At 36.5% G+C, this 25,554-nt stretch overlaps 3 protein-coding genes across 3 annotated transcripts; 1 reads left to right on the top strand and 2 right to left on the bottom strand.

Annotated features, from left to right (window-relative positions):
- Positions 1–665: 665 nt before the first annotated feature.
- LOC140873330 (peroxisomal fatty acid beta-oxidation multifunctional protein AIM1) lies at positions 666–9,065 on the top strand. Its single transcript, XM_073276427.1, has 18 exons — positions 666–903; positions 999–1,070; positions 1,658–1,720; positions 1,817–1,873; positions 1,969–2,036; positions 2,145–2,226; positions 2,329–2,384; positions 2,966–3,268; positions 3,727–3,813; positions 4,639–4,813; positions 4,994–5,115; positions 5,557–5,720; positions 6,425–6,679; positions 6,956–7,077; positions 7,157–7,278; positions 7,426–7,574; positions 8,003–8,141; positions 8,747–9,065. Exons 1-18 carry the CDS (start codon positions 810–812, stop codon positions 8,789–8,791), a joined length of 2,175 nt encoding a protein of 724 aa, XP_073132528.1. The 5' UTR covers positions 666–809; the 3' UTR covers positions 8,792–9,065.
- Positions 9,066–10,773: 1,708 nt separating this feature from the next.
- Positions 10,774–19,032, bottom strand: LOC140873042 (protein tesmin/TSO1-like CXC 5). The gene is made up of 8 exons (XM_073276011.1): positions 18,371–19,032; positions 17,370–17,480; positions 15,737–15,914; positions 14,546–14,902; positions 13,412–13,515; positions 13,245–13,339; positions 12,038–12,451; positions 10,774–11,275 (listed from the first exon to the last, which is right to left on the bottom strand). Exons 1-8 carry the CDS (start codon positions 18,673–18,675, stop codon positions 11,031–11,033), a joined length of 1,809 nt encoding a protein of 602 aa, XP_073132112.1. The 5' UTR covers positions 18,676–19,032; the 3' UTR covers positions 10,774–11,030.
- A 1,346-nt stretch (positions 19,033–20,378) lies between these two features.
- On the bottom strand, positions 20,379–25,204 carry LOC140873192 (uncharacterized). The gene is made up of 3 exons (XM_073276209.1): positions 24,980–25,204; positions 21,937–22,240; positions 20,379–21,121 (listed from the first exon to the last, which is right to left on the bottom strand). Exons 1-3 carry the CDS (start codon positions 25,149–25,151, stop codon positions 20,533–20,535), a joined length of 1,065 nt encoding a protein of 354 aa, XP_073132310.1. The 5' UTR covers positions 25,152–25,204; the 3' UTR covers positions 20,379–20,532.
- Positions 25,205–25,554: the final 350 nt, after the last annotated feature.

The raw sequence follows: 25,554 nt of genomic DNA, 5'->3' as shown, positions 1-25,554 counted from the left end.
ATTTTGTGTTGAGAAAACGTGGGGAAATTTCTCAAGAAAGACTCAAGTTGTTGTGCTTTCACACATGGTAGGTGTTTGGCATAGCTAACACTATTATGTACGTATTATATTTAGATTATTAAAGAGGGGCCGATGGCATTTCTCACATTTTTTTTATATAAAAATAACAAACCAAAATGTTTGGACAAGAAGAAAGACAACAATATATGGTGGCTATGGTGTTTAATTCATTAACAAAATTTCGTTTATCAATTTACTAATTACAGTCACGTAACAAATTAAGTTTTATTCCATAAACAAATAAAAAAAGCACTTTCAATGGACGGCTTGGAAAACAAGTCAAAAAGGCAATCCTGACAGCGTTTAATGCCATTGCTTCATTTCTATTTTTATTTTTCAAGGCTATTTGCTCCCAAGCGTGGTATTTAAATTTTTGACTGATTTGCTGTAATATTTTAAATATACGCCTTCTATAATTTTACTAACATTTTAAATCTCATATTATATAGTTTTTTTAAAACGGATATCAAACTTAATCCATAAATTTTTTTTATTTTTAAATAAAAGTATGCTTTCATAAAATCTATACAAAATCTATAATCTTTATGTTTAGAAATAAAAATAAGGAAAAATGTACGTCTCCGGGTTGGTATGGTGAAACAGACCGCTAACATGTTTCACGAGTGAAGTCAAGTTAAAAAAGAGGAGACAATCAACTAAATAGGAAATTGCATACCCAAAACACTTTCCAAGTATAGCTTTTTTCCACTTCTTCTCGGCGGATCCAAAACATATTTTGATCCGAAACTATGAAGCGAGCTACGGTGGCTATGGAGGTGGGAGACGACGGGGTTGCGGTTATCACCATCTCTAATCCTCCAGTTAACGCTCTGGCCCTTTCCAGTAAGATACCACCCGGATTTTTGTGTTTTGGAATTGTATATGCCGTTAAGTGTGCATGAAATCAGTTTTTTTTTTTTTTTGTCTGGTTTCTGTAGTTTTCGAAGGGTTGAAGGAGAAGTATACCGAGGCAATGAGAAGAGATGATGTTAAAGCTGTTGTTCTTATCGGTACTTTATGCAATTTTCGAAATTCCGATGTGTGTACATATATATTTTACAGTTTTCTTTTTTCCTCCTGTTGATCTTTGAATAACCGATTCTTGATTATTGTTGTGCTTTAACCAGTGTTTTTTAATTAGAACATGAATTTATTAGTTTGTTGTTACCGTTAAGATAAATATCTCCGAAGATGCAATTTTTTTTGTCAGCTTCAGCTGATAATATGATGGTTAGTGTTTGAATATCCTATTCCTGATGAGTGATGACTCAGCTAGTCCACCCGGGATGTTGATCGGAATATGGAATGTCAAATAGAGAGGCGTTCATTGTATTGGTCGCGTCATAAATTTTCAAAGAGTGCACTAGTCATCTGCATATTCTCAACTGCTAGTACTCGGTAACAAATATATTTGACTGGGCTAGTAGTTCTATGTGGTGTTCCATCACTGAAGGAGTGCTTGGCAATTGGTACTCAGGAGGGAAATTCATGTAAATTTATAATTTATGAAAAAGTTACGAGTTGTTGAGGATTTAGTGACTTTGATCTCTTGTTGCTTTATGTAAAAACTGATTTTGTAAATATTCTGGATTTGAAGGCAATGGTGGCAAATTTTCTGGAGGCTTTGACATCAATGTTTTTGAAACAGTACACAGAACTGGTATGCAAGTGTCTACATCTCTGCTTTTCTCATTTTGTTGACATTAATGAATCAATACACATTCTTGGGAAATAAGTTGAACATGTGCTCATTCAGGTGACACTTCTATCTTGCCTGATGCATCTGTGGATCTCATGGTCAATATAATTGAAGGTTTTTGACAAATTCAAGATTTTCGAATTTTAAATGTTTTATTGCATTTTATTGGAACTTGTTTAATTTTTCTTGATATCCAATCCATTTATCAGATGCAAAGAAGCCTTCTGTTGCTGCTATAGAGGGACTTGCTCTTGGAGGTGGCTTGGAATTGGCAATGGTATGTAATTTTCGTGCAGATATTTGATATGTCTAGAGTTCACTCCCACTGCATTATATTTGGAGACAGTTCAATCTCATTTTTTTCACATCTGAAACATTGTTGTAGGTTTGTCATGCACGCATAGCCACGCCAAAAGCACAACTTGGTCTGCCGGAACTCAGCCTTGGAGTCATCCCTGGATCTGGAGGTAGGACTGCTAGATAATAGTTTATTTTTTGTATCAGGCTTGAGTGGGAAATGTTATATAATTCCAAATGATAATGATTTGCTGGTCATGGCTATTTATAAGGTACACAACGTCTCCCAAGGCTTATAGGCTTGGAAAAGGCTATTGGTATTATGCTGGTAGGTTCCCTCTTGTAGCTAAACTCTTGAAAAACATAATCCATGTGAGAACTTGGGTAAGATAGAATTTGGTGGGAAGAGTTGACATTGTTGACTATTTGAACTTTCCTCATATATTAAATTATGTTTCCCTTCATACTCCTGTGATTTTGTGGTCATTGTCTCAACGATCAACTATAGGAACTTACGTCACAGTCACATAATCTGTTCTGCTTTGTGTCCAAAGTTCATTTTCAGCATGTAGGTGAGAATATTTTGTCTAAAGCATCACTTGTTCCATTGATATGGTTGAGTAGATCTTGATTACTTTCTCAAGTCAAGTTTTTGTTTTCCAATCCTTCCAATCCTCTCACTCATAATTTTTTTCTTCTTGGTATGTTTAGAAAGAAAAAAACATATTTTTACTTTGTTATATTTATGACACCAAAGTTGACCTTGAGAGCTCATAATCTGTGCATGTGTGGAAAATACATCCTCTAAATTTTTTGTAAAATATCTCCTTGCACCTCCCTTGTCAATGTCATGATGCTCATAACATTTGTTTGTATTTATTTTTATTTGACTATCTATGATGTTTCAAGTCATCCAGACCAATAACATCAGATGAAGGACAGAAGCTAGGCCTTGTTGATGCTATTGTGACTTCAGAAGAATTGCTGAAAGTCTCTAGACAATGGGCATTAGACATCGCACATAGGCGTAAGCCGTGGATACGCCCTCTTCATAATGTGGAAAAACTTGGCTCACTGCCTGACGCGATTGATTTGCTAAAAATGGCCAGACAACAGGTCAAACAGACCGTTAAAAACATGCCTCAGCACCAGGCATGTCTTGATGTTATCGCAGAAGGAATAATTCATGGAGGATATCATGGAGTTTTAAAGGTAAGTTCTTTTGGGGTTGGTTTTATGAATAGTTTTCTGAAACCACTATCTTTGGAAGTAAATATCTTTTTAAGTTCTATTTGCAGTAGAACATATTTGACTCTGTGATATAGAAATTATCTTATTATTTAACAATTACAAAGACAAGTTAATTTTTTTACTTGATTTTCTAAATAGTTTCCTAAAACTGCTTTTTGGGAGTTAATAACTTAATATCCTTTCAAGTTCAGTTTCGAGGAACAAGTTTTAGTCTTTGGTATTGAACTTGTCTTAGAGTCTAGTTCTTTGCAAAGCCAAGTTAAAAATTTTGTGAATACTAAATAGTTTTTATAAATCTACTACTTTGGGAGTTCATGTCCTTTAAAGTTTCTACTTTCTGTGGAGCATATTTTAATCTGTTGCTTGTAATGCATCTTATAGTTTGGCTCCTTATGAGATTAAAATTGCTAAATTTGCAGGAATCAGAAGTATTCAAGGAGTTAGTCAAAACAGACACATCGAAAGGTCTTGTTCATGCATTTTTTGCTCAAAGGGCAACAACAAAGGTGCATGGGATAACAATACCACTTGTCAACTTTTTTTTACTCGATGATTTTAGCAACATTTCAGATAAAAAATATGGTTCATGTTGATAAATGACTTATCTCCCTAGGTGTTGGCTCTTTTGGTAGTGCCAAAAGAAATAAAAGTAAACTTGCTAGTCTAAAAGTCTGACATGGACACAAGTTGGCAAACTTAAGACAAGCATGTAATGCTCACGCTTGGATTAAGAGCGAATTTTGGTACATGAATTTACTATGTAAGAAAACAGGTTTTGCTCAAACATGCAAACAACAGTCGCCATTCAAAATTGATAATTTGGTTCGTTGAATGGGACCCATTCATGTTAAGTGTGCATTTCCAAAATTTTATCAGTCTTACCGAGTTACCGGTATCTCACTCAATAACCCCATGCATAATCTGCTCTTCTGATGAGTCTGCTTGATCTAAACCTTTCAGTGTGGCTCTTCATCTTCCAATCTTAGAGTACAGGGACCAACTTGAGTTCAGATTATTAGGAGCCACAAAGCGGTCTATCTTGTCAAATCAAGTTCAATTTATTAAATCCAATATTACTCTTTAAGATGTCACAGTCAAACGTGGAGCCTCAGATATATCTTCCCTACTGCAACCCTCTGCCTCTGCCTTGGGTTTTGATTTCTCGTCATAATGGACAATATCTACTTGTTGCATGTTATTTCTGCTATTTTCTTTGATTTCTGATTTGTAAAAATTTTCTATGATACTTTTAAAATTATCTCCTCTTTTCCTTGTTTTTGTGAATTTATTTGTTTCTAGTCTCAGTCAACAATTTAAGTTTTATTGAACAGGTGCCTAATGTGACAGATGTTGGTCTTACTCCGAGAAGAATGAAGAAAGTTGCTATTATTGGTGGAGGACTAATGGGTTCTGGAATTGCCACAGCTTTTATTTTGAGCAATATTTATGTTGTTCTGAAAGAAATCAGTTCTGATTATCTTCACAAGGGATTAAAAGCAATTGAAGGTTAGTTAACATGTGCTTTAATTAATCTCATAATTTGAAGTTATAAGTCCTAGCAAGAAAGCATATGCCGTTGTGCCTAAGGAAGAAGTGGATGCCGAGTACAGTTTGGTGGAGGCACAAATATTCTTTTACTTTATGCAATTTTCATTTGTTTGTCATGCTTCATCCTTTGTATTGCAGTCAATGTCCGAGGTTTGGTATCAAGAAAAAAATTGACGCTGGATAAAGCCGAGAAGGCCCTTTCGATGCTTAAAGGTGTTTTAGACTACTCTGAATTCAAGGATGTGGACATGGTCATAGAGGTGGGTTGGATAGATAGTGTGTTTGATTTTCCAGAGATATATTATCATTTGTCAAATCAAGTGTGTAGAAGTATGCGAGCTTCCTGTTATCGTTCCAACAATGCCAGTCTGAGGATTTACAATCATGTTTTTTCCATGACTTATTTTACTGAGAATAAGCTGAACATTTTATGATTTTGGTTCTATGAAGCAATATGGAAGTCCGAATTAGAAAATCACTGAAAATATGATTTAAAAAGAGTTCTCTTCCATCCATGATCCGCTGTCGCCGATATGATTATTATTAATTTTGATGAAGGAAAGAGAAGAAGCCTCGATTTATATGTTAGAATGTTTGTGGATTTCCGACATTGTGATGTTTGTGAACTGTGGTTACTAAGAAAGAATGTTATAGTTCCCATTTAATGTTTTGCTTTTCTTATAAAGTTCTCTTAATTGCAGGCTGTTATAGAAAATATTTCCCTAAAGCAGAAAATTTTTGAGGATATTGAGAAGGTGTGCTCTTCACACTGTATTTTGGCATCAAACACATCTACTATAGATCTCAATATTGTTGGAGAAAAGACCAAAGCACAAGATCGGATCGTGGGTGCACATTTTTTCAGGTTGACCTCCACTTGATAAATTCAGGAATTGAATTCCTCAATTTGTCCGAGTTGAACAAGTAAAGATTAGAAATTAGTAACTCTTATTCCTGCTCTTGAGCAGTTATGAAGTTTGCCAAAAGAGCATAGCAATTTGGAGTGTTTTAATATTTGCAATCTTATTATCGTTTTCGTCACTATAATGTGGATGGGAAGTAGTGTGAAGACGGAAAAGGACTCTTTATTTTCTCTCACGAATTGAAATAGAATGAGCTACCTTTGCATTATGTTGGATTGATTAAACATCAAATAAACAATCTTCCACCATGGTTGCTTAAGGTCATCTGTAATCTGATTCTCTATTTCCTTTCGATGTGGAGGTCATAACTTAGAGTCTAGAAATCTAAACATGGAAAATATATGTTTTGGCTAAAGATAATAATTCCCCTATTTCTAATAAAACTCACCAGCCTCACTTGTGTTGCCACCTCTCTACGCTCATTCAATCCTTTTTTGAACATGTTAGGATCATATAGGCCACACTGAATGCCCCCATTCCAATATTATTGCATTTATATGCTTAAACCACACCATGGAGAGTTTACAAGGGGTTTAATTTTGTTAAATCAATTTGAAACTGTGTTTTGTATTGTATTGAGAGCAAATTTTGTTTTAGAAATGACTAAATATTACTCAAGCTGCTGATTTGTCGCCACTCTTGACAGTCCTGCCCATGTAATGCCTCTTCTGGAGATCGTACGGACAGAGAGGACCTCGCCTCAAGTAATTCTTGATCTAATGACTGCTGGAAAGAGCATAAAGAAAGTTCCTGTTGTAGTAGGAAACTGCACCGGCTTTGCTGTGAATAGAGCCTTCTTTCCATATTCTCAAAGTGCACATCTTCTGGCTAACTTGGGTGTGGACGTTTTCAGAATTGACCAGCTAATCAGTAATTTTGGTCTACCTATGGGCCCATTCCAGTAATTTTCTTTCCTTTGTGACATCTTGTATGCTTATGAAGTTTTTGCATGTCTGCCAGTGACTAGTTATGGTATTTCATTCTTGAGTTAGTTTATAAAAAATGTATTTCTCAATGGCCTACTTTATCATATAGTGTTTAGACCTGAGGAATGTTCTTAGAGATCATGTTAATCGAGAATAATGATTCTTGGTAGTATTTTGTTTTATCACAATGTATGTTCCCTTCATCTGGGAGATGATATATTGAAATGGTTGTAATACCTGGTGCCTTACAGGCTCCTGGATGTCGCAGGATATGGAGTAGCTGTTGCAACAACAAAAGAATTTTCTTTGTCCTTTCCTGATCGCACTTTTGCATCTCCACTGGTTGATTTACTTATGAAAAATGGGAGAAATGGTAGGATAAATTATTTTTCTTTGCTTAATTTAAAGGTCTTCGTATATCTTCCCTTGCTAACTGTTGCGACTTTGTGCAGGCAAAAGTAATGGAAAAGGATATTATATATATGAGAAAGGAAGCAAGCCAAAGCCTGATCCTTCAGTGCTCCCGATAATTGAAGAGTCTAGGAGGCTCACGAATATCATGCCTGGTGGGAAGGTCTGAAACAGATTTTAATTTTTCATTTGTAAATTCAATGCGTGATACTGGTTTATTTTGTTCTCTGTTTAGTCTTACTCTTATTCTAAATTTGTATGTGTGATTGAAACCTTTCTGTCATCATATTCTTTCTCATCTTCCTTGCAGCCTATAACTGTGACTGATGAAGAAATTATTGAGATGATACTCTTTCCTGTGGTGAATGAGGCATGCCGTGTTTTGGATGATGGCATAGTTGTCCAAGCATCAGATTTGGATGTTGCTTCCGTTCTTGGCATGAGTTTCCCATCTTATCGGTCAGTTTATCAACAACGATCTTTTTATCAACTTGTATTATTTTAATGTTTACACAAGTAATTAATTGCATGGACTCTATGTCAAGTCTTCAATTTTCTCGAAGATCGACTGATGAAGAATAAAAAGAGAATGGAACCCATCCACTAATAATAACCAGAACTTGATGAAGACATCATGTTTTAAGTTCATAAACTTGGGGTTTCATCTGTCTCCCTTTAGCCACCAGATGTAAAATTAGACTACTGAATCTGACCCAAGGGGGGTTGGAGGTGTGGATGCTTTCCAGAAGAATGACAGAAATTATGCTTGTAAATAGCTGAATACATCTGATTTCTGCAACTGTGTTTGGGTGGTGGCACTTATGAAGAAATTGGCATATTGTAAATTCGGGGAAAGATAAATGACGAGGTTTGTGTTTTGTCAACAGTGGTGGTATTGTTTACTGGGCAGACACCATTGGAGCAGACAATATATACAGAAGACTCAAGGCACTGTCTGAGGCATATGGTAATTTCTTCACACCGTCAAACTATTTGACAGAAAGAGCAACAAGAGGCATCCCATTGGTAAATATCACTCTAAAGCTTAAAACTACGTTGCTTAAAATTATTTAAAAATTGTGGTTGCAGCTATTTTCTTACCTTCTTCTAGTTGTTTAGTTTATGCAAATAATTACATTATAATATTTTTTTTTCATGCTAGTCTTCAATTCTAAAAAATCTCGGCAATCTAATTAGTAATTACCAATAATTCCCTCCCCTCTGCTTATGCAGTAACCAATGTAAATGTCAATTTACCTTCAAACTGCTGTTGTTTCTCATATTTTTAGCTGTGTTTAGCGCAATGATGACAAACTAGGGTCTTCCCAGATTATGTGAATACTTTCTCACCCCATATTTTCATAATTATGATCAATAGTCAACCACTGTGTTTTTGGGTGACAATAAGTTCTCTAGCCCGTTTTCTCTCTTGGAGTGCAGAAGCATGCGTGTATGTGCGATTCAAATCTTGTATATATATGAAGTGCTACATCATGTGAAATTCTGAGTTATCATTTAAAGGCTTTAACATGGAAAGAACACATTACACACGATGTGGACTACATTTCACATTTAAAGGCATAGGCCGAGTTTTGAATACATATGCTGACTCAATGGTCTCGTTTCTGCAGAGTGCACCTGCTTCGACATCTTCAGGACCTAGGCCACGCCTATAAATGCATTGGCCATCGAAGTCCAATTCAATAATCTTGAGTAGCATCCTCCGATGTGCAGGCTGGCATGTAAAATAATACGCACCTCTATCTATTTCGTGTTTATCATAATGTCTATATTCCTTGTCAAAACTTGGGCAATGAAGGTTCAATGGGAGGAGCACAAACCCCCCAAAGATTGATGCTTGTTTTTATTTTCTTAGAATTATGTTTTCAAATACAATTCGCAGTCCACACGGGTTTTCTTAGCATTAAATAAAAAAATATTAATGGCTTACATAGTTGTTTTTCTTTTCAGCTGAACAATGTTTGATGTGAAATATCTTGTATGGAAAATCCTATTCTTGCGTAAGAACATTATCGATCCTATCACAAGGGCAGCAGGATATAACTGCTCATGTTTGACCATATACCAGGAGTCCATAATGGATCTCACGTAATAGTAATAATAATAATAATAATAATAATAATAAAATTATGTCAAATATTTGTCATTGATATGCAGTTTGATTAAGTATGTGGGGTCTACAATAGACTTTCAAGTAAAGAAAAGCATTGGCGAAACATGAGTCATTTGGGGAAAGTCTATGCTATCCCAAGGGCCCCGAGTTTCATTGATATACATTTAGGTCAAAATCTTACTATGTATTGACGTTGAATAATAGACCTCATAGACAAAAAATAAACTTGGTCAAACATAAATCATTGATATCTACAATGAGAGCAAAGTCTTACTGGATTCGTTCGACCCTACCCCATAGGGTAGGTGACAGCATGTGAGTGGTCCGTTCATGTGGGGCTCACGTCAATTGATGTGGGGCCCACATAAATTGGCCAATCATATACCTACACGTATCCCATGGGATAAAACCCATGGGGTAGGACCGAACTTTCCGTCTTACTGCTAGTGTCGAATTAACTTCTTGTACATATATTTAAAGAAACGAAATAAAAATTATGATCTTTATACCATATACACAATAGTTTTCATGTAAAAAAAAAAATTTAATGCAACTCGTCGGTAATGAATAGTTCTCATTTCTCAAATATGAATATAGCTCGGAACTGTACGTAAATTTATATATATCATGTAAAGATTTTATTTGAAATTTTGAAGATTATTATCGTTTGTTTTCATTTGTCATTGCCATTCATTTTCTTTCACCACATCTTCATTTTACCTCTTCATATTCCTGCAGAAGACTTCCAGACCATTTTTTAGACAATTGAGGACCCATAGTATTTAAATTGAGCAATAGCCACTATTTAAATTTTTGTAGAAGTCAATAGTAGGAAGTCAAAATGTCCTTGATGTAATCCTAGTTCTTTTTTTTTCAGTCCATAATATCAATGGCGTGTACCAGGATTAGGATTAAAATAATGCACAAATAATTCGTATAATAATCTAGATTATTGAGCTAATAAAGAATTTCACAAGACATAACTCAAGAATCATATTGTCATATCATTATTCATTACTTTGATCATAAGTATAAAATATTGCAGAACAATATCACTGTCATTTCACATCCACAAGAGATAAACGCTTGCGAAGAAGTTTGTATATTAATCACAATTTTTCTATGTTTATCAATTCGAGAATGTAGATACAGATTAATGTTTGTTTTGTAAAACGGGGAGTTCGCAAGTCGCAACCATACCAAGAATTGTGATGAAGATGATGATTTTTGTTTATTATAAAAACAAAACTAAAAAACTGTACAGTATATTAAATCAAACAAGAAATTTTGATCATTATATTGAGTAGACAATCATAATAAACAATTATGGCTCCAAAATATATTTTATTTTCTTCAAGAGAAAGGCGATACCTGTAGTTGAAAGGCATCCACCCAATCAATAATCAAACGTATTTTTTCAAGTTTGAAATTTTTTATCCCCCGAGGGAATGGCGATTCCCTCGAGTTCGTATCATATCATAATGTTAACAATCTACAATCTACATTCATATTGTGATTTGTGCAGGATGAATTTACAAGTCCTGTCCCTTTGCTTGGTTGTTACTTTGGAAATTAATCTCTGCCCATAAAATGGGCATTTCGACCTTAAATGGTATTAATAAATGAATACATAGAAAATTCTATCTGAAATCTGTACTAACAATGAACTCTATATGTAGTGCTCGCTGCTACACCGAAGAAAAGCCAAATCAAACTACGGCCTAAATGTTACAGAGATGCAACAGCATGTTTTGGGTGAATGCCGACTACGCCTAAACACATCATACTTCACGTTCAGCTTTCGCTCTTACAATCCCATTTTCAGCAGCTGGTGTTATTTTCTGACGGGGTTCATTATTGACAACAGCAACATCTTGATTGGCTGTAGAAGACATCCTTGGTGGAAAAACAGAAAATTTTGCAGCACCATTGCTTATATGCTGCTGACTTGAAGTTTCAGTTCTTGTATTGGTTAAGTCTTTCTCATTACCTGAATCTGTCTGTGCGAATGAAGAATATTTGGCTTCTGCGCAGAGAAAAGGATTCTTAGTATACTCCCAAGACGAAATGCATAATCATGTTCATCAATCATTCATCTCCTCCATCTAAAATCATCTAAATACTATGAGATAGTTGAACGTTATATTTTAAAATTAGCATCTACCGTTGTCAATCGGACACAAAAACATTTGACGAACGGGAAACGAGCATGAACAATACATTATAAGAAACCTGTTGTTCTCACTCAAAAGTGGACCACGTCCACAATGAGATGAAAGAATGTCATTCTAGACTATGGCCTAAATTTTTTTTCCTTAACAACTGCAACATTAGAAACCTGAAGCACTACAATTTCAGAATGGCTTGAGGTCATTTAAAATTTCTCCATGGGTTAGAAGCACGATCCTTAGTGAATGGAGCCAACTATTCTACGATTAGGACACTACTACATAACAAAAAGACAGACAAAAAAGAGTAGAGTTAAAACCAACCATGAAATTTTGAGGTTATTAGCGACGGACGCCCATGCAAAGATATTTACAGATATACCAAGTGGAACAGTTACATCTTTAGGTGGCAATACTTTGCGTCATGAAAAGAGAAGAAACATAGTATCTTAAAAACTAGAGACACTAAAGAACTCCTTGGTATTTCTACAGATGTCCATCTATGAGTTCATGGAAATGATTGCCTGCTTCTAGTTTTATAAAATTTCAGATCTCAATCATGTCCATAAATTTTGATAGCAAAAAAGCACAAAATTAAAAGAAGAGAGGATGAACCTTGCCTTTTATATTTCCTAAAGTGATGAGCCTGTTCAGACAGTCTCGTAAGGTAGTTAAAATAATTCTTTCTTGCTCTGGATATGCTTCAGTCAATCCTTGATCACGTGGTAACTGTGATAAAACATTGTTATGACCTGCTAATCCATTAGGAGAAGCAGTGGTATGAAACATCGCATCTTGTTCGTCACATATCAGAGCTAATGTACTAGGAGACATTGGCCTTCCTTTTGATGAATCAGCTCCTTCAAAACCACTCTCAACTTTAGCGTTTTCGTTCTGGTTTCCACTTGGAGGATCATCTATTAAAGCTTCCTCCGCCACAGAAAGCTTCCGGCTTTGAGATAGATCTTGACTTGATGAAGCCAATGGGGTTTCTCTACAAATCTCTGACCTATTATCTACTGGTTTTCTCTCTTCTGCAAGCAATGCAAGTAAAAAATTCAGACATAACGAAGGACATCTGATTATTACTTAAAAGTCTCCAAATTACGGTGCTTGTCACATGCATGAAAAAGCAAGCATTGGAGAATCGTTATGACCTAAGGATGCATGTAGTCAATGCACAAAGAACAGCTAAGGCCTCTCTTTTTTGTAATGTTTTGGATACATAATATCACACTACCACCAAATGTTAGAATCCAAAACCAATTCTAGTGTGAAATCAACAATTACACACTGTTTTTATAGCTTCTATCAGAACGATACAAATTGGACAAGGATATGCAACAATAAAAAGGGAGGCATAAAAAACAACAAAACGTGTTTGAATGCTAGGTCCGTAGGCCTGAACAGTTTACACTGCATAGGAGAACATGTCACAGACATATTAAGACAAGAAAGTCAACAGTAATATGGTGCTGTAATGCTGTTTCATGCGCCTTAGATTCAAGGAACAAAACCCAATATATATATATATATGACAGGCACAAGCCTGACAATTCCCACCTGAGATAGTTGAATTGTCTCGGACACTATCCCATGTTGCATAGATAACATGAGATGAATGAAAATCATTTACTCAAATTTCTGTCATCGTTAAATATATTCACAGGAAATCTTCCTAAAAAAATGCCATTGCGATAGCAAGTACAGTGTTAATGTGTTAATAAAGATGCTACGAGATAATGGGTAACATTAAAATCAAATGTGTTATAGACTCAAATTTATAAACCACAAGATAAATTGGATTATTTAAAAATCCATGTATACCGGCAAGCATCTTCGCAGCTTCTCCCCCATACACCACAAGCACCGAGCAGAGTTCCTTAACGTCCTGAGGCTGAATAATGTCAGCCAAGAGTGACCTTTCAACACAATACAATAGTAAGTTGCGTGAAGAATACTGCAAATGAATCTCAATTGACATTTATGTATACCTGTAAGTAAACTTTGAAGGGCCCAAGACTGACAGATTACCATGCTGGGGACCAGAAAGTGAAGACAGTGAAGAAGAAGGTCCTGAACCCTTAATTTGGTTAGCCTGTCAAACAAGAAAAAGGAACCTTTTTGATGAATCTTAATTCAAATATAGTGAAGCAGAAGTTAACCAGAATACCAGATGTAATAAGTTTAACCCATCTATGACGTTATCTTCAACAAGTCCCCCATTTATTTCCCACCTCATGTGTGTCCATAGAAATTATCATCATTACTTGTTTTTCCACAAGCAACATTGCAGAAATTTTCAATCGGGCTCTAAATTACTTTATGCTCAAGCATTACTCCAAGACTCGCACTCAAACAAATATATATTAATGTAACAGTGTAATGGTTGAACACAAACCATTAAAGAAGGTTTCAGCCAATATTTTGTCATATGATCTCATACTTCCAACCTGATTTTCTTCATCTAACTAAACATTCCTCAATATTACCAATCCCTTCAAATGCGACAATGCCTTAAATATTTACTTGTGCCATGTCATCAACCTTGCCTTAGACATGCAAACATTCCAGCTCATAATTTTTATTATCAAGGACACACTCCTTTTTTAGAGTTGTAAGCACGACATTAGCATTGAACTTTCCCTCTTTAGGGCATTTGCTAAGTTCAATTTTCCAACACACAACAGATTTACAATTTGTGCTCGTGAGATTAGGCACCAGCTTCATCAGTCACCAAAATGTGGATATAGCAATAATATAGGAAGAAAAAGAATACGGTAAGTGTAGACAACAATCATGTAATCCATCTCTCATGATTTATTGTGCAATTTCAAGTGAAGGTTAATGTTTAATATGTCTTCATTTTTCCCTTAACATCGTGATATGTTTAATGCAATCGTGTATCATATCGATACACATTAGCTTGGGAACTTTTGGAATAAAATTTGCATGTTAAACAACAAAGCATTATGCATGTCTTAAAAAAAATGAACATTAAGTTCGAGAAAGGAGTAAAAACTACAAAATAGGCCAAGTAAATGTAGTCTTGGACTGCTAAAACACACATTAGCAATCTTGTTAACTGCATAATGCATATTATATCTCGAGAAAATACTAAAATTCACCTGTTGCAAATGCCCAAGCATGTGCACTGGATCTTGTGTTATTGATCCAAAGAAAAGCTCTTGACCTTTTCGTTTCTTGTTCAATGGGGGAGACCCATAACCGGAAGATCCAATAGCACCTGTGATGGCAGCATTTGCCGCCTGCTGGATATATGTTATGTTGTTGCCATGATCTCCATGAAAGAGTGCTTGCCTCTCCTCGCTTCCTTCATAGTTTTTGCAGTCCATGCATTTGCAGTTTTCAGAACAAAGTATATTAGCTTGGAAGCACTCACAATACTTCTTGAGGCATCCTGATTTCTTACAGTGACATCCTTTATTGTGTTTTCCGGTAATTAAACCTTCCCTTACTTCCTCCTACATATGATGTTATTACAAGCAATAGACACAATTAGAAAGTTTGGAGTTCTGGACACATGAAATGCATAGTCATGCCAGTTATATGCACACTCCGACAAATTACTTGACTTAGCTTATACTTTTTTGTCCGCGTAATTTTAGTCTCCCCCCTTTTCTCTTGGATACTATGACTTTCCTCACTTCCTCAAAGGTGTTTCTAACAGTAAATGCCCAAAACATCTTCAGCATATGGCCTTAATTTTTTCTTCAATTGCCTCATCCAACCTCTTCTCTATTATTATCTTGTCCAACACATTCTTCTGTAATGCCTCATCTGTCCTAACATTCGTCTATAAGAGATATTGCATATATTTAAAATATGTAAACATGTTCACTGCATTGTAAAATTACTGAGAATCACAGAGAACCTCATCTGAACGATATTTGCAAAATCAATGCCCGCCAAAAAACAGAACACAGGTAGTCAGTGATTACATGGTTTTAAACCTAGGTTTGATTTACAGTCTCATAGGAAACTTGAACTTGAAAGAAATTGTCTGTTGGGAATACCGAGAACCACTCGTATTTATTCATATGAAAACACATTTCTTGACAGTCTATTTCAAGGGCAGATTCCAAAGCTTTAATTATAAAAAAAAAAAAAAAAAGTTCAAATAATAAATGTCATTGAAGGAGGTGAGAGAACCAAAAACAAAAACCACATATAAATCAACCACATCCAAGCCAAAAAACAGAAATACATAAAATAAATTTCAAGGCAATAATCCCAAGCTAATGCTTTATCGTATAAAAACTCATGTTTAAAAGATGGCAAAGAGCTTTTCACAGTACCCTGCTGTCCCGAGCTCCATGTGGACTACCGGCTATTTTTGGCCTGAAGGCATTAGGATTGCGCTCAAGTGTAGCTTCAACTGCTTCTCTTCTGGCAGCTTCATTCTCAACATTGTTATGACAATTTACACAGTTGCAGCCATCACAGTATGTTCCAGACGAAAAACATTCACAATACCTGACCATAAAATTGTCAGGACATGCATCACAATTCATTCCATCAAGGTGGAAAGTGGTTTATTCACACTATATACACAATAAAATCTAAAAAGCTTCACAAAAATAAATAAATAAAATAAACAAGGAGATTATGGAAACCATAGTAGTGATAAATCAAAATGGTGTAATGGCAAACATAACCTCACAAAATTTAGTTGCATAATTAGGGAATAGAAATACCTTCATAAATGGGAAATATCAGTTTCAATCTATGTGCAACATTACATGTCAAGCACACAAAACAGTTTAATGAATTATTAACTAAAGCTTTGAGTAATCATATTAGCTTCATTGTCCATTAGTGGACCTTGTCCCACGCCGTCAATGACGGACTTTTTACAATTTGTCTATGATAATTATTCCCCAATAGCAACTTGTATATAGATGCAAAAGATGTTCAACGAAACAGATGATGCTAACCTTGTTCTATCGTCAAATGAATAAATCCAAACAACCACTCAACAGTCAACAATCACAAACTTATAATCAAGAATTTAAATTCATTCAGTTAAATCATTATGCTTAGCCTCATGAAATGTCTCACATAGACAATTATCATATTTTTGTTATATATATATTCGCATAGAATATTTGCAACACTCAGTGTTCTAAATGGCGGTCGAGGCGGCCGCCTAGGCGGTAGGCGGCCCTCGACCGCCACGCCTCGGCATGAGGCGGTCGTTTCAGGCGGCCCAAGCTGCGAGGCGGACGGCGAGGCGGGTGCTCGGGCGGTTGAAGCGGTTGAGGCGGCCAAGGTTTTTTAAATTGAGTCAAGGTCCATAGTCAACTAATTTTAAATTCTAGTCAAAAGTCAATACATTTTAAAATCATAGTAAAAGTTTATCTATTTTAAAACCCTAGATCTTGACTCATTTTAAAAACACTAGCCACTTTTTTTTCATTTTTGCTCTCCCACCCTCCACCACACACCTCAGCCGCCTGCCGCCACCCATAAAAATGCTTTAAAAAAATTCAACCGCCTAGGCGGCTGAGACGGTAGGCGGTCACGGACCGCACCGCCACCGCCTCCCGCCATTTACAACACTGGCAACACTGCATCTTAAATTTATCGGTACGAAACGAGTTATGAATTAAAAATTATAATACTTGAACTAACTCCCATGTATATATCACTCATTCATTCTTATTCCAAATAATAAAATATGAACAGTCTGTGACCAATCCCTTCCAACATCACAAATTAGAGGTTGAAAAAAAATGGAAAAAGGACACTTTTCAATTTTGGACTAATGAATTTTCCAGGATATAATTAGTATGGTAAGCGCAATCTGGCACTTTATTCTGAAAACACCACACAAAATCAAAACAAAAAGAAAAATTGAAGCGGATAAAATATTCTACTTAAAACCAAATAGCCACAGAACAAAGAGCATGAAAAAGGGCAATTGCTCACAGTTTCAAACATCGAGAATGTTTACAGTTACACTGCTTTGGTTTCTTTGGAGTACCATCTTTTACTTCATTCGGATTTGGTCTTGATCTTGCTCTTGGTGATTCAGGTTTCCTGTGGAAGGAAGAGAATTCATTCAACTCACCAGCAAATAAGTGTCCATACAAAGAATAGGAGATTCATACTTCACCTACTATAACACATTAAAGAGAGAAGAAAATATCAAAAGAATCAAACATTAGATCTTCATATACACAAGCATCATAAAGCAACATCAAAAGAGACGCTAGGGAATCTTCAGGAGACATGATGCAAAAAGAAACTCCTAAATCAGGCATCAGTAAACAAAATTAGAATACATAATCCACAAATTTGCTGCAACTGGAAAGTACATCAATTGAAAAGGGAAAAAAATGAACGACAAGAAAAGCTTCTCATGAGAAAAGACCAATTAACTTTAATCTCCAAACGAAACACAACAAAAATATGTAGATAAGTGATAAAAAGAAGCTACATGGACAGGGTAAAAGAAATTTCTGCGTGCAAATGCTTGTTTATTGGGACATAATAACCCAACGAATTGTTAATTTGTACAAGAAAGTAATCCAGACAGATGGAAATGTAAAGGAACAGAATTACTACTTTTTGCAGTAATATGTATATGCAGTAATATGTATTCGGGAAATTCAAAGCTACAGAGGGGGTATTCGTGCCAAGAAAGTTATCTCTCCACTGTAGCATCGAAGCACCCTATGTATTCATGCATTTTACTGCCAAGAAAGTTATCGTTAGAAAATAATTTATCTCTTTTCTCCAACTAAAATAGATATCTGCGACAGGATAATTTCATTGAAAGACAAAAAGCTCGAATTTTTTTTATGAAAACCGAAGAATTGGCCAATGAAACCATAAAGGGTTTTTTAAATCGACAATCTTACGCTCCCAGACTGAATCATTACGCCAAAGTTTGAAAAAAAAAATCAAGTAGTTGCTGAGACATTTACACAGGAGGGCGTATAGTAGGATGAATGGGTGGCGCAGGTGGCCGCGGAGGCTGTTGCGAGGTCATAAACAGCATCTGTGGCGTTTTTACTGACAGCTGCTGTGTCGGGTGACTCAGATGGTTCGGCGTTGCAACCTGATGCGGCTGAGGGTGAACAACGCTCGACGCGCCGCCACTTAAGCCAGTAAAATCGAGCTGTCGCACAAGCTTCCTCGCCGGGAAATCCGCAGCTGCCGGCGTTGCAGAGTCTTCCGATTGCGACGGCCGATTCTTGGGAAGGAACTCCCCTCCCTCTCTTTGCTCCATTCAAAAAAATAATTTCAAAAGAAAAAAATTCCAAAACCCAAACTTAAAATACAATTCACCAAACGAAAAAATTTCACAAGTTACAAATTTAAAATGCACGAAAGCCTGATTCCGCCAGCCTCCCTTCTCCTAATTACACAGATTCCGAATCACAAACCTAACGAAATTCAAATTTTGAAAACTGAAGACTCTCATAATCCACTCAGCTTCAGATTCACCAAAAAGAGAATTCCACGAAAATCTCCACGCCAAAAAATTATCTCGATCTCAATCAAGGCTACAAGAATCTACACACGTACAATCCAAGAATTGCTAGGAAAGTGATTATTTTCGAAAGAGGGGGGGGGTGCTTTGAGCTCTGTCCTCCCTCTCTGCCTTCGCTTTTGAAATTCAATTTTTGTAATTTTTTGACGGTAAGATCAGCATCATTATCTCATCCAACGGCTGTTATCGAGTACGGGAATCGGGCGGTGGAAATTCATAGAAGCCGCGGATGCGTCCTTTCTACCGTCGATAACAATTGCGTGCGACTGGATTGCAATCAAGTGAGGGCAACTCTATCTAATATTATTATATTATCAACGGGATTAAATTTTGGTTGATATGAGTAGTGATAGGATTCGTTGGTTTCGAATATAATTCGTGAGCGAGAAGTAGAGGATAATTACTCCGTGGTTGTTTCATCAGATTCTGTTTCGAGTAAAGAAAAGGTAAAAAATTAATATATGGCGCTAAACCAGACGACTCCGTTGACTTGTAAGGTAAAAAGCAAGGGGATAATATGCGGTTCAGATTTGTTCAAGCTATAAACAGACGGACGAGATTAAAATATATTAAAAACGTGGAGAACTTATTTGTTCCATGTTCATTTTAACCAGAAATAATTGGATTGTGAAAATAAAATTAAATATTCAACAAATTTATGTTATTTCATGAATTTCTTCTTAAATATTTAAAATTTATTAGTGTATAATTCCTAGAGTGAATTTCACCTAGTTTAAGTGTTTAACGTCGAATATTTTAGACTTTACTTATTAAACGGGGCCCTTCTCTTATCAGAAGCTAAGTAAAATATTTGTTTTGTCAATTTTCAATCCATTTTTTTTATAAAAAAATCAATTAATAATCAGCATCCACTCGCAATTATTATGGTTTTGTTTGGTATTATAAAGTTAAGGTTTTTTACTTTTTATATTTGCAAAAGTAATAAACAAGCTGACGAGTCAGTAGTCACATACATGCGAAGAGAACGAATGACATCCACAACTCATATAATATTGTCAAATGATGAATTTTCTACTGTGTATATCCACACAAATTGCATATTTCATTCCTAACTCCATGCATATCCTTTCTTTTAAACCCAAATTTTGTTTTTATTCATGATTTAAACGATATGTTTAGTCAAAATTAGTCATTCCGATAATCAATATCAGGGTGTGAAAATTCCGCTGCAAAATGTGTTTGTCAGACGAACATGATTGAGGTAATTTTACATCCAACTTTAAGTATTTAACGATCCTAAGATGATGACACTTCGCCAATGATACAATGTCTCGAGCTTATAATCCAATTGTAAACAGTTTTTTCACTCAACTAAGAAACAAAGATGATCGGCACTTTTACCACGAACCCGAAAGTGGCATTTCACGCAGCACCAACTTACCACAATAAATTTGTCTAAATGAACAAATGGAACACAATAAAGCCAAAAAGACAAAAACGACACACTACCAGAATCTGTACGTCTCAATACTCCATCAGTACGGTTCTAAATCAACGAAATAAGAAACATGTATCAAGATACAGCCACATGTGGGTAGGGTTAGGGTGGGGCTCAATGCATTAGCTAGAAGCCTAGAACCCCTCCGTCCCGACACCACGCCGATCGTCTCTCCCCCGACTCAAGTATATATCAGCCTGAAATTCTTTAGGAGGTGCCCTAACTGGAGATCGGCTTCTTTCTCTTATAAGAGTCCCCCAGCCACGTGTAGGAAGCAGGGGCGGTTCTGGAGATGGCGACAGTACTCTCCTTCCATAACCCCCCGTTCTCTCGTTCAAGAAATCATCCCTACCACGATCTCTGCGATCCCATTCTAGCAGCATCGGTGGTCTATCATACTTGTATCTATCACTATAATCATCTTCTAGAAAATCTCGCCTTTCACTTCGAAATGGAGGAGGATCAGGATATCTGGCTTCATTTCTGGGTGAGGGTCTAGCAGCTCCAAAATCTCTAGGATCGTGCCTTGGCCAACCACGGGTAGGGGACCTATAGCTGCCATTCATGATGCGTCCTGGGGAATGATTTGGAGGACCAGGAAAACCTTGTCTTGGGGGAAATGAGGGGCCAGGATATCCCCTCCTGGGACTGGCAGGTTGTGCGTAGCGGGACTTGTTGCAGTTGTTACAATACTCTCGCCTTGCGAAATTCAAGTTTTTGCACCTGCGGGAGGGTATAAAATATGTCATGCACTGAAACAGGCGGTGACAGCATGATTTAAGAACATAAAAAAAATAGTATTTAAAATCTGGGATGCGATAAATTTCTTGATGCAGTTACGTTGATCGATACTGCATTTCAAAACCCAGCTTTGTCCTGCCTTCTGTGGTTCATTTGACATGATTACAAAACCGTGGAGTACAACAAATCCTGCTGAATTTACGTCCCCCAATAAACAGAGGTGACAACAAATATTAGTACTACCCTACATTTGTGTGGATGGCAGTGGTGGCTTGCCGCTGGGCAAGGGAGATGGACAAAAAAAATTTCTTACTTCAAAGCCCAATCAATAAAATTCAAAAACAAAAATTGTGGGATGGGCGAGTAGGAACACCATCAAGAACTTAGTAACAGATTTAAGATTTATATAACTGTAAAAACAAAAATAAAACCATACAAAATGGGTTTACCTAGACGTCGAATGCTTAAAACGATTTGAGGGGTTCGACTAATTAGTAATGATATGTATCTAACAACTTGACAAGGTAAAGATAACTAACTAATATCAATAAATATACGACAAGAAACAGGCTCAAATTCCATAACCATGACATAAAGATGCAGACTATGTTGACATGGCCATCCAAGTGAAGAAGAGTACAGGAAAGTAAAACGCCATACAAGAGGCAAACTGAGAAGCACTTCTTAATTCTTATTACTCAGTCACTTAGCATATACACCAAGGCATGCTAAGATGAGATGCACAAAAGATCATGTCAAAAACCACAGGTGAAGATGGATAGAAGTAAGGTACTCACGATGGTTCCGAGCAAATCCAATCCCCTTCTCTTGGCCGCACATTTGGATTATTTCTAGACTGACCTTCAACTCCGAATGGACCAGGCCGATGTCCAGACCTACCATGACCTCTACCAGCAAACCTGCCACCGTCCCTCACACGGCCATATGGGGGTGAGGACTCCCGATATCTACTAGGATTTCTCCCATTGCCAAATCCACGACTACGCGGCGCACCACTAGAGCGTTCAAAACCTGGACTATAGCTACGATGTGCACCCCTACGACGCAGAGGAGAAATAGAACTTGCACGTATTCTATAACCTGAAAAAAGCCAGTGAAGCCCAAATAGATAAGCATCCAATTATATAAGCAGAAGGCCCCAAGAATTGTGTCCAATGCAAGCCAATTTTGGCAACCCCAGACAAACCAAGCACAAATTTCAATATCGTCAACAAACAGTCTCCTTTGTTGAAGCATCTGCTTGTCAGGATGAAATAAGACAGTAGGAAACAGAAGTCTAAAACCAAATAAATCACTGCCCTTGATATACCTTCTCAACTCTATGGACAATATCACAAGTAAAGAAAACTGAAAAATACAAGGAACTTGACATGGACTTAATCACACCTCAGAAGACAAGTATCAGATCTTTGAGAACGAACAAACTAATTACTAAAATTGGATGGAAACCACTACATTGTTGACCACTACACATCAGACAATGGCCCTGCCCATTAATAATAACCGACCCAGTACTCGGGTGTTGCACTAGGCCACTAGCAAATACAAACACAAACTTCCTTCAAGCTTTCATGTGCATATAGAAACCTCCTCGTGCACATCCCAAAACCACCTCTGAAAACCTTCCTGATATCTCATCCCTGAACAAATATGGAAAGCATGATCAACCAGAACATAAATCAAACAGATGAACATCCCACAAGTTACTAGCCAAAGGATAAAGAGAATCCACCAAGTACCCATCGATAGTTTCAAAGCCGCAAAATCAAAACTTAGAGACTTATTCCGCTTTGTGATCCAATTTTATCCCCCAACCTTCATAATCATCAGAATCCCCAGATGTTAAGTTGGCCATGAATCCTACCACTGCAGCACATCTCCCCACGCGGTCTACATTAATAAGTATGGAAGTATTGCGCCTAAAACCCTTCCTAAATGAGTTCGATTGCGGAAGATCAACATCTCACTTGATCAAAAAACGAACCATAACTCATGCATCACAACCATCCAAACTTCAAAACAGGATGTAACCATGATGCCACAATAACTGATGCCAATAGTTAAAAGTCGTGTATATCTACCCAGACACGTATATGAACCATCCTAAACATTAAAAAATCAAACCATATCCCAACAGTTCACTGGTGCCGAAAATGCCATTCATCATAACCCAAAGTCCTGTATGGCAATATTCACAGCTGTAGAGAACAATGGAAGAACTCATTCGCCAGTCAACATTTCATAAGCGAGAATTCTCGAAATAGTACACAAGGCAGTGGCAGAGTGTGTAAAGCTGTGCCACAGTGTTATCACATTAAGACAAATTCAGCCTCAGTAAATGAGCAATCAAGGCACTCTGGAAAATGTTTATAATAAGTGCATGAATGGAAGGATAGAACCAGCCATGGAGAAGATTTCACACCATCAATAACATGTGAACCAGTAATATGAACATCAAAGTACCATACTATCTATTTCAAAACTTAGAGAAAACTAATGTTTCCGGTAATACAGAACTGAATGTATTTGGTAGCAGGGCATCAAGCCTCATTTACTAACCCGTCACAGATAATCTTCAAAAGAAGCTATTCTGGATCTTTGTTTTTGTGTCAAGAAAAAATTAAATGTATCTCAAATCATAAAAGAAATTTTGTTTCCAAAGGAATATTATTATCAGGGGATACCGAGCAACCACGGCTAAATTACTTCAAGGCTGTATGATAGGAAGGTTAACTAAATACAATCCAATTTCCTTGACTAGAATCTATTAAAACGAAATACTTTAGTTGGAGTTAAATGGTAATTGAAAATATTAAAATTTGAACTCTTTGGAGTGACCCTGACACTTTCCACTTGAAAAATACCTCGTGTCAATGAAAAGATTGAAGTTAATAGATTGAGGCTGCAGATTGTATTTCCGGAAAAACAATTATTATCTAGCATGTTAAAATGCGGAGCTTCAGGAGAAGAATACATTATACAAGGAAAAACAACATCCAATGAAAATACAACAGAGTATGCATTGGCTCTTTCTAAGTGTCAGATATTATGAATTAATTCACCTCACTCAATGAAGTACACATAATTCTTTGCGCCCTAGCTCTAAGGCATGTGTGGACCTTCTACCTTTCATAACTATACAATCTACATATAAAATGAAAGTAGATGTAGGCATGCAAAATACCATGGAAGTAACATCCCATGGGTGATATAAAATCATCTTCCACACCATTTCTACTTTTCTAGGCACACTTCTCCTTCCAGCTGACAAAATGGTTATTGGGCTTGAAGGACTTGGTGCTACCTTAGACAGTTTAGACAGTTAGACTGGGTCAATCAATTACTCATCCTAGACATACAATGAATCAGGTTCAAGATACTGGGTTGAATTAAAATGTCATCAACTTCGAAATCAGCCTAACTTGCAACTTATACAGATGCAGGAATTTAGAACTATCTTCATATCCATTGCGTGATCAACAGAAGGATTCCTACTTCTTATTATTTTTCTTAGCACTAAAAGTCCTTGGAGGAAGTCCGGAAGGCAATCTTCTTCCTTTTGCTTCTCCCCCGAGATTTCAATAGTTTAACAATTTTAAAAGATAACAATAGATACGATTTAACTTAGACAAATATTCTCAGATCCAGAACACAAGGATGAACTTGTTGATCGACGTCAAATGTAAAAAAATCCCAAATTATCGAAGAGGAGAAAAAAAATCACATAGGTTAGGTTCCTTGAGATTATCCAAGAGATAAAAATAGTAAATGTTAAAAGCTTCCCACAAATAAATCACAGCGTAAAGGATAGAGGCGAACCACGATCACCAGAACGAGGGTTTCGAGGCAGGTCGCGACGAACCTCTCCAGGCTCGTAATCGCTCCCAGCACCACCGACTCCAACGCCGGCTTCGCTGCCGGCGGGACGTATCACGAGGCTGCTCAACAAAGGCTGGTGCGGCGTCGTTTGGTTCTTTGCCCGGGAACCCATCTCCCTCCCTCTAGGTTTTGTATCAGCGTAGCACAAATGCAAAATCAATTTATTTATTTTTCTATTAAATAAGCGTGTCGAGCAAAAGAAGGGCACTGTTTACAGAACCCCTAATGCCTTGTTTGGTTGTCATAAATAATTTCTTTTTTGTTTTTATTTTTTAATTTTTAACAACTATGCTTCAATCAAAGTTAAATACTTCACAATATTTTCAAGTTTCAACACCACTCTCTCTTATTTTTTGTCAATCATCTCTTCGCGCGCCTCAAAATATAATCTCACACAACGCTGCCTTAATTACACATTTTCTACGAGTATAAAAGATGACGTTTCAAAATTAGATCGATAATTTTATTAGATTTCATTTAACTCCTTACGAAATTGGGGAAAAAAAAATATGAGA

The sequence above is a fragment of the Henckelia pumila genome, unplaced genomic scaffold (genome assembly GCF_033568475.1).
Source record: "Henckelia pumila isolate YLH828 unplaced genomic scaffold, ASM3356847v2 CTG_525:::fragment_3, whole genome shotgun sequence".
Classification (NCBI taxonomy): domain Eukaryota; kingdom Viridiplantae; phylum Streptophyta; class Magnoliopsida; order Lamiales; family Gesneriaceae; genus Henckelia; species Henckelia pumila.
Note: the sequence above shows the minus strand (reverse complement) of the source record. Positions and strands in the feature narration are given on the sequence as shown.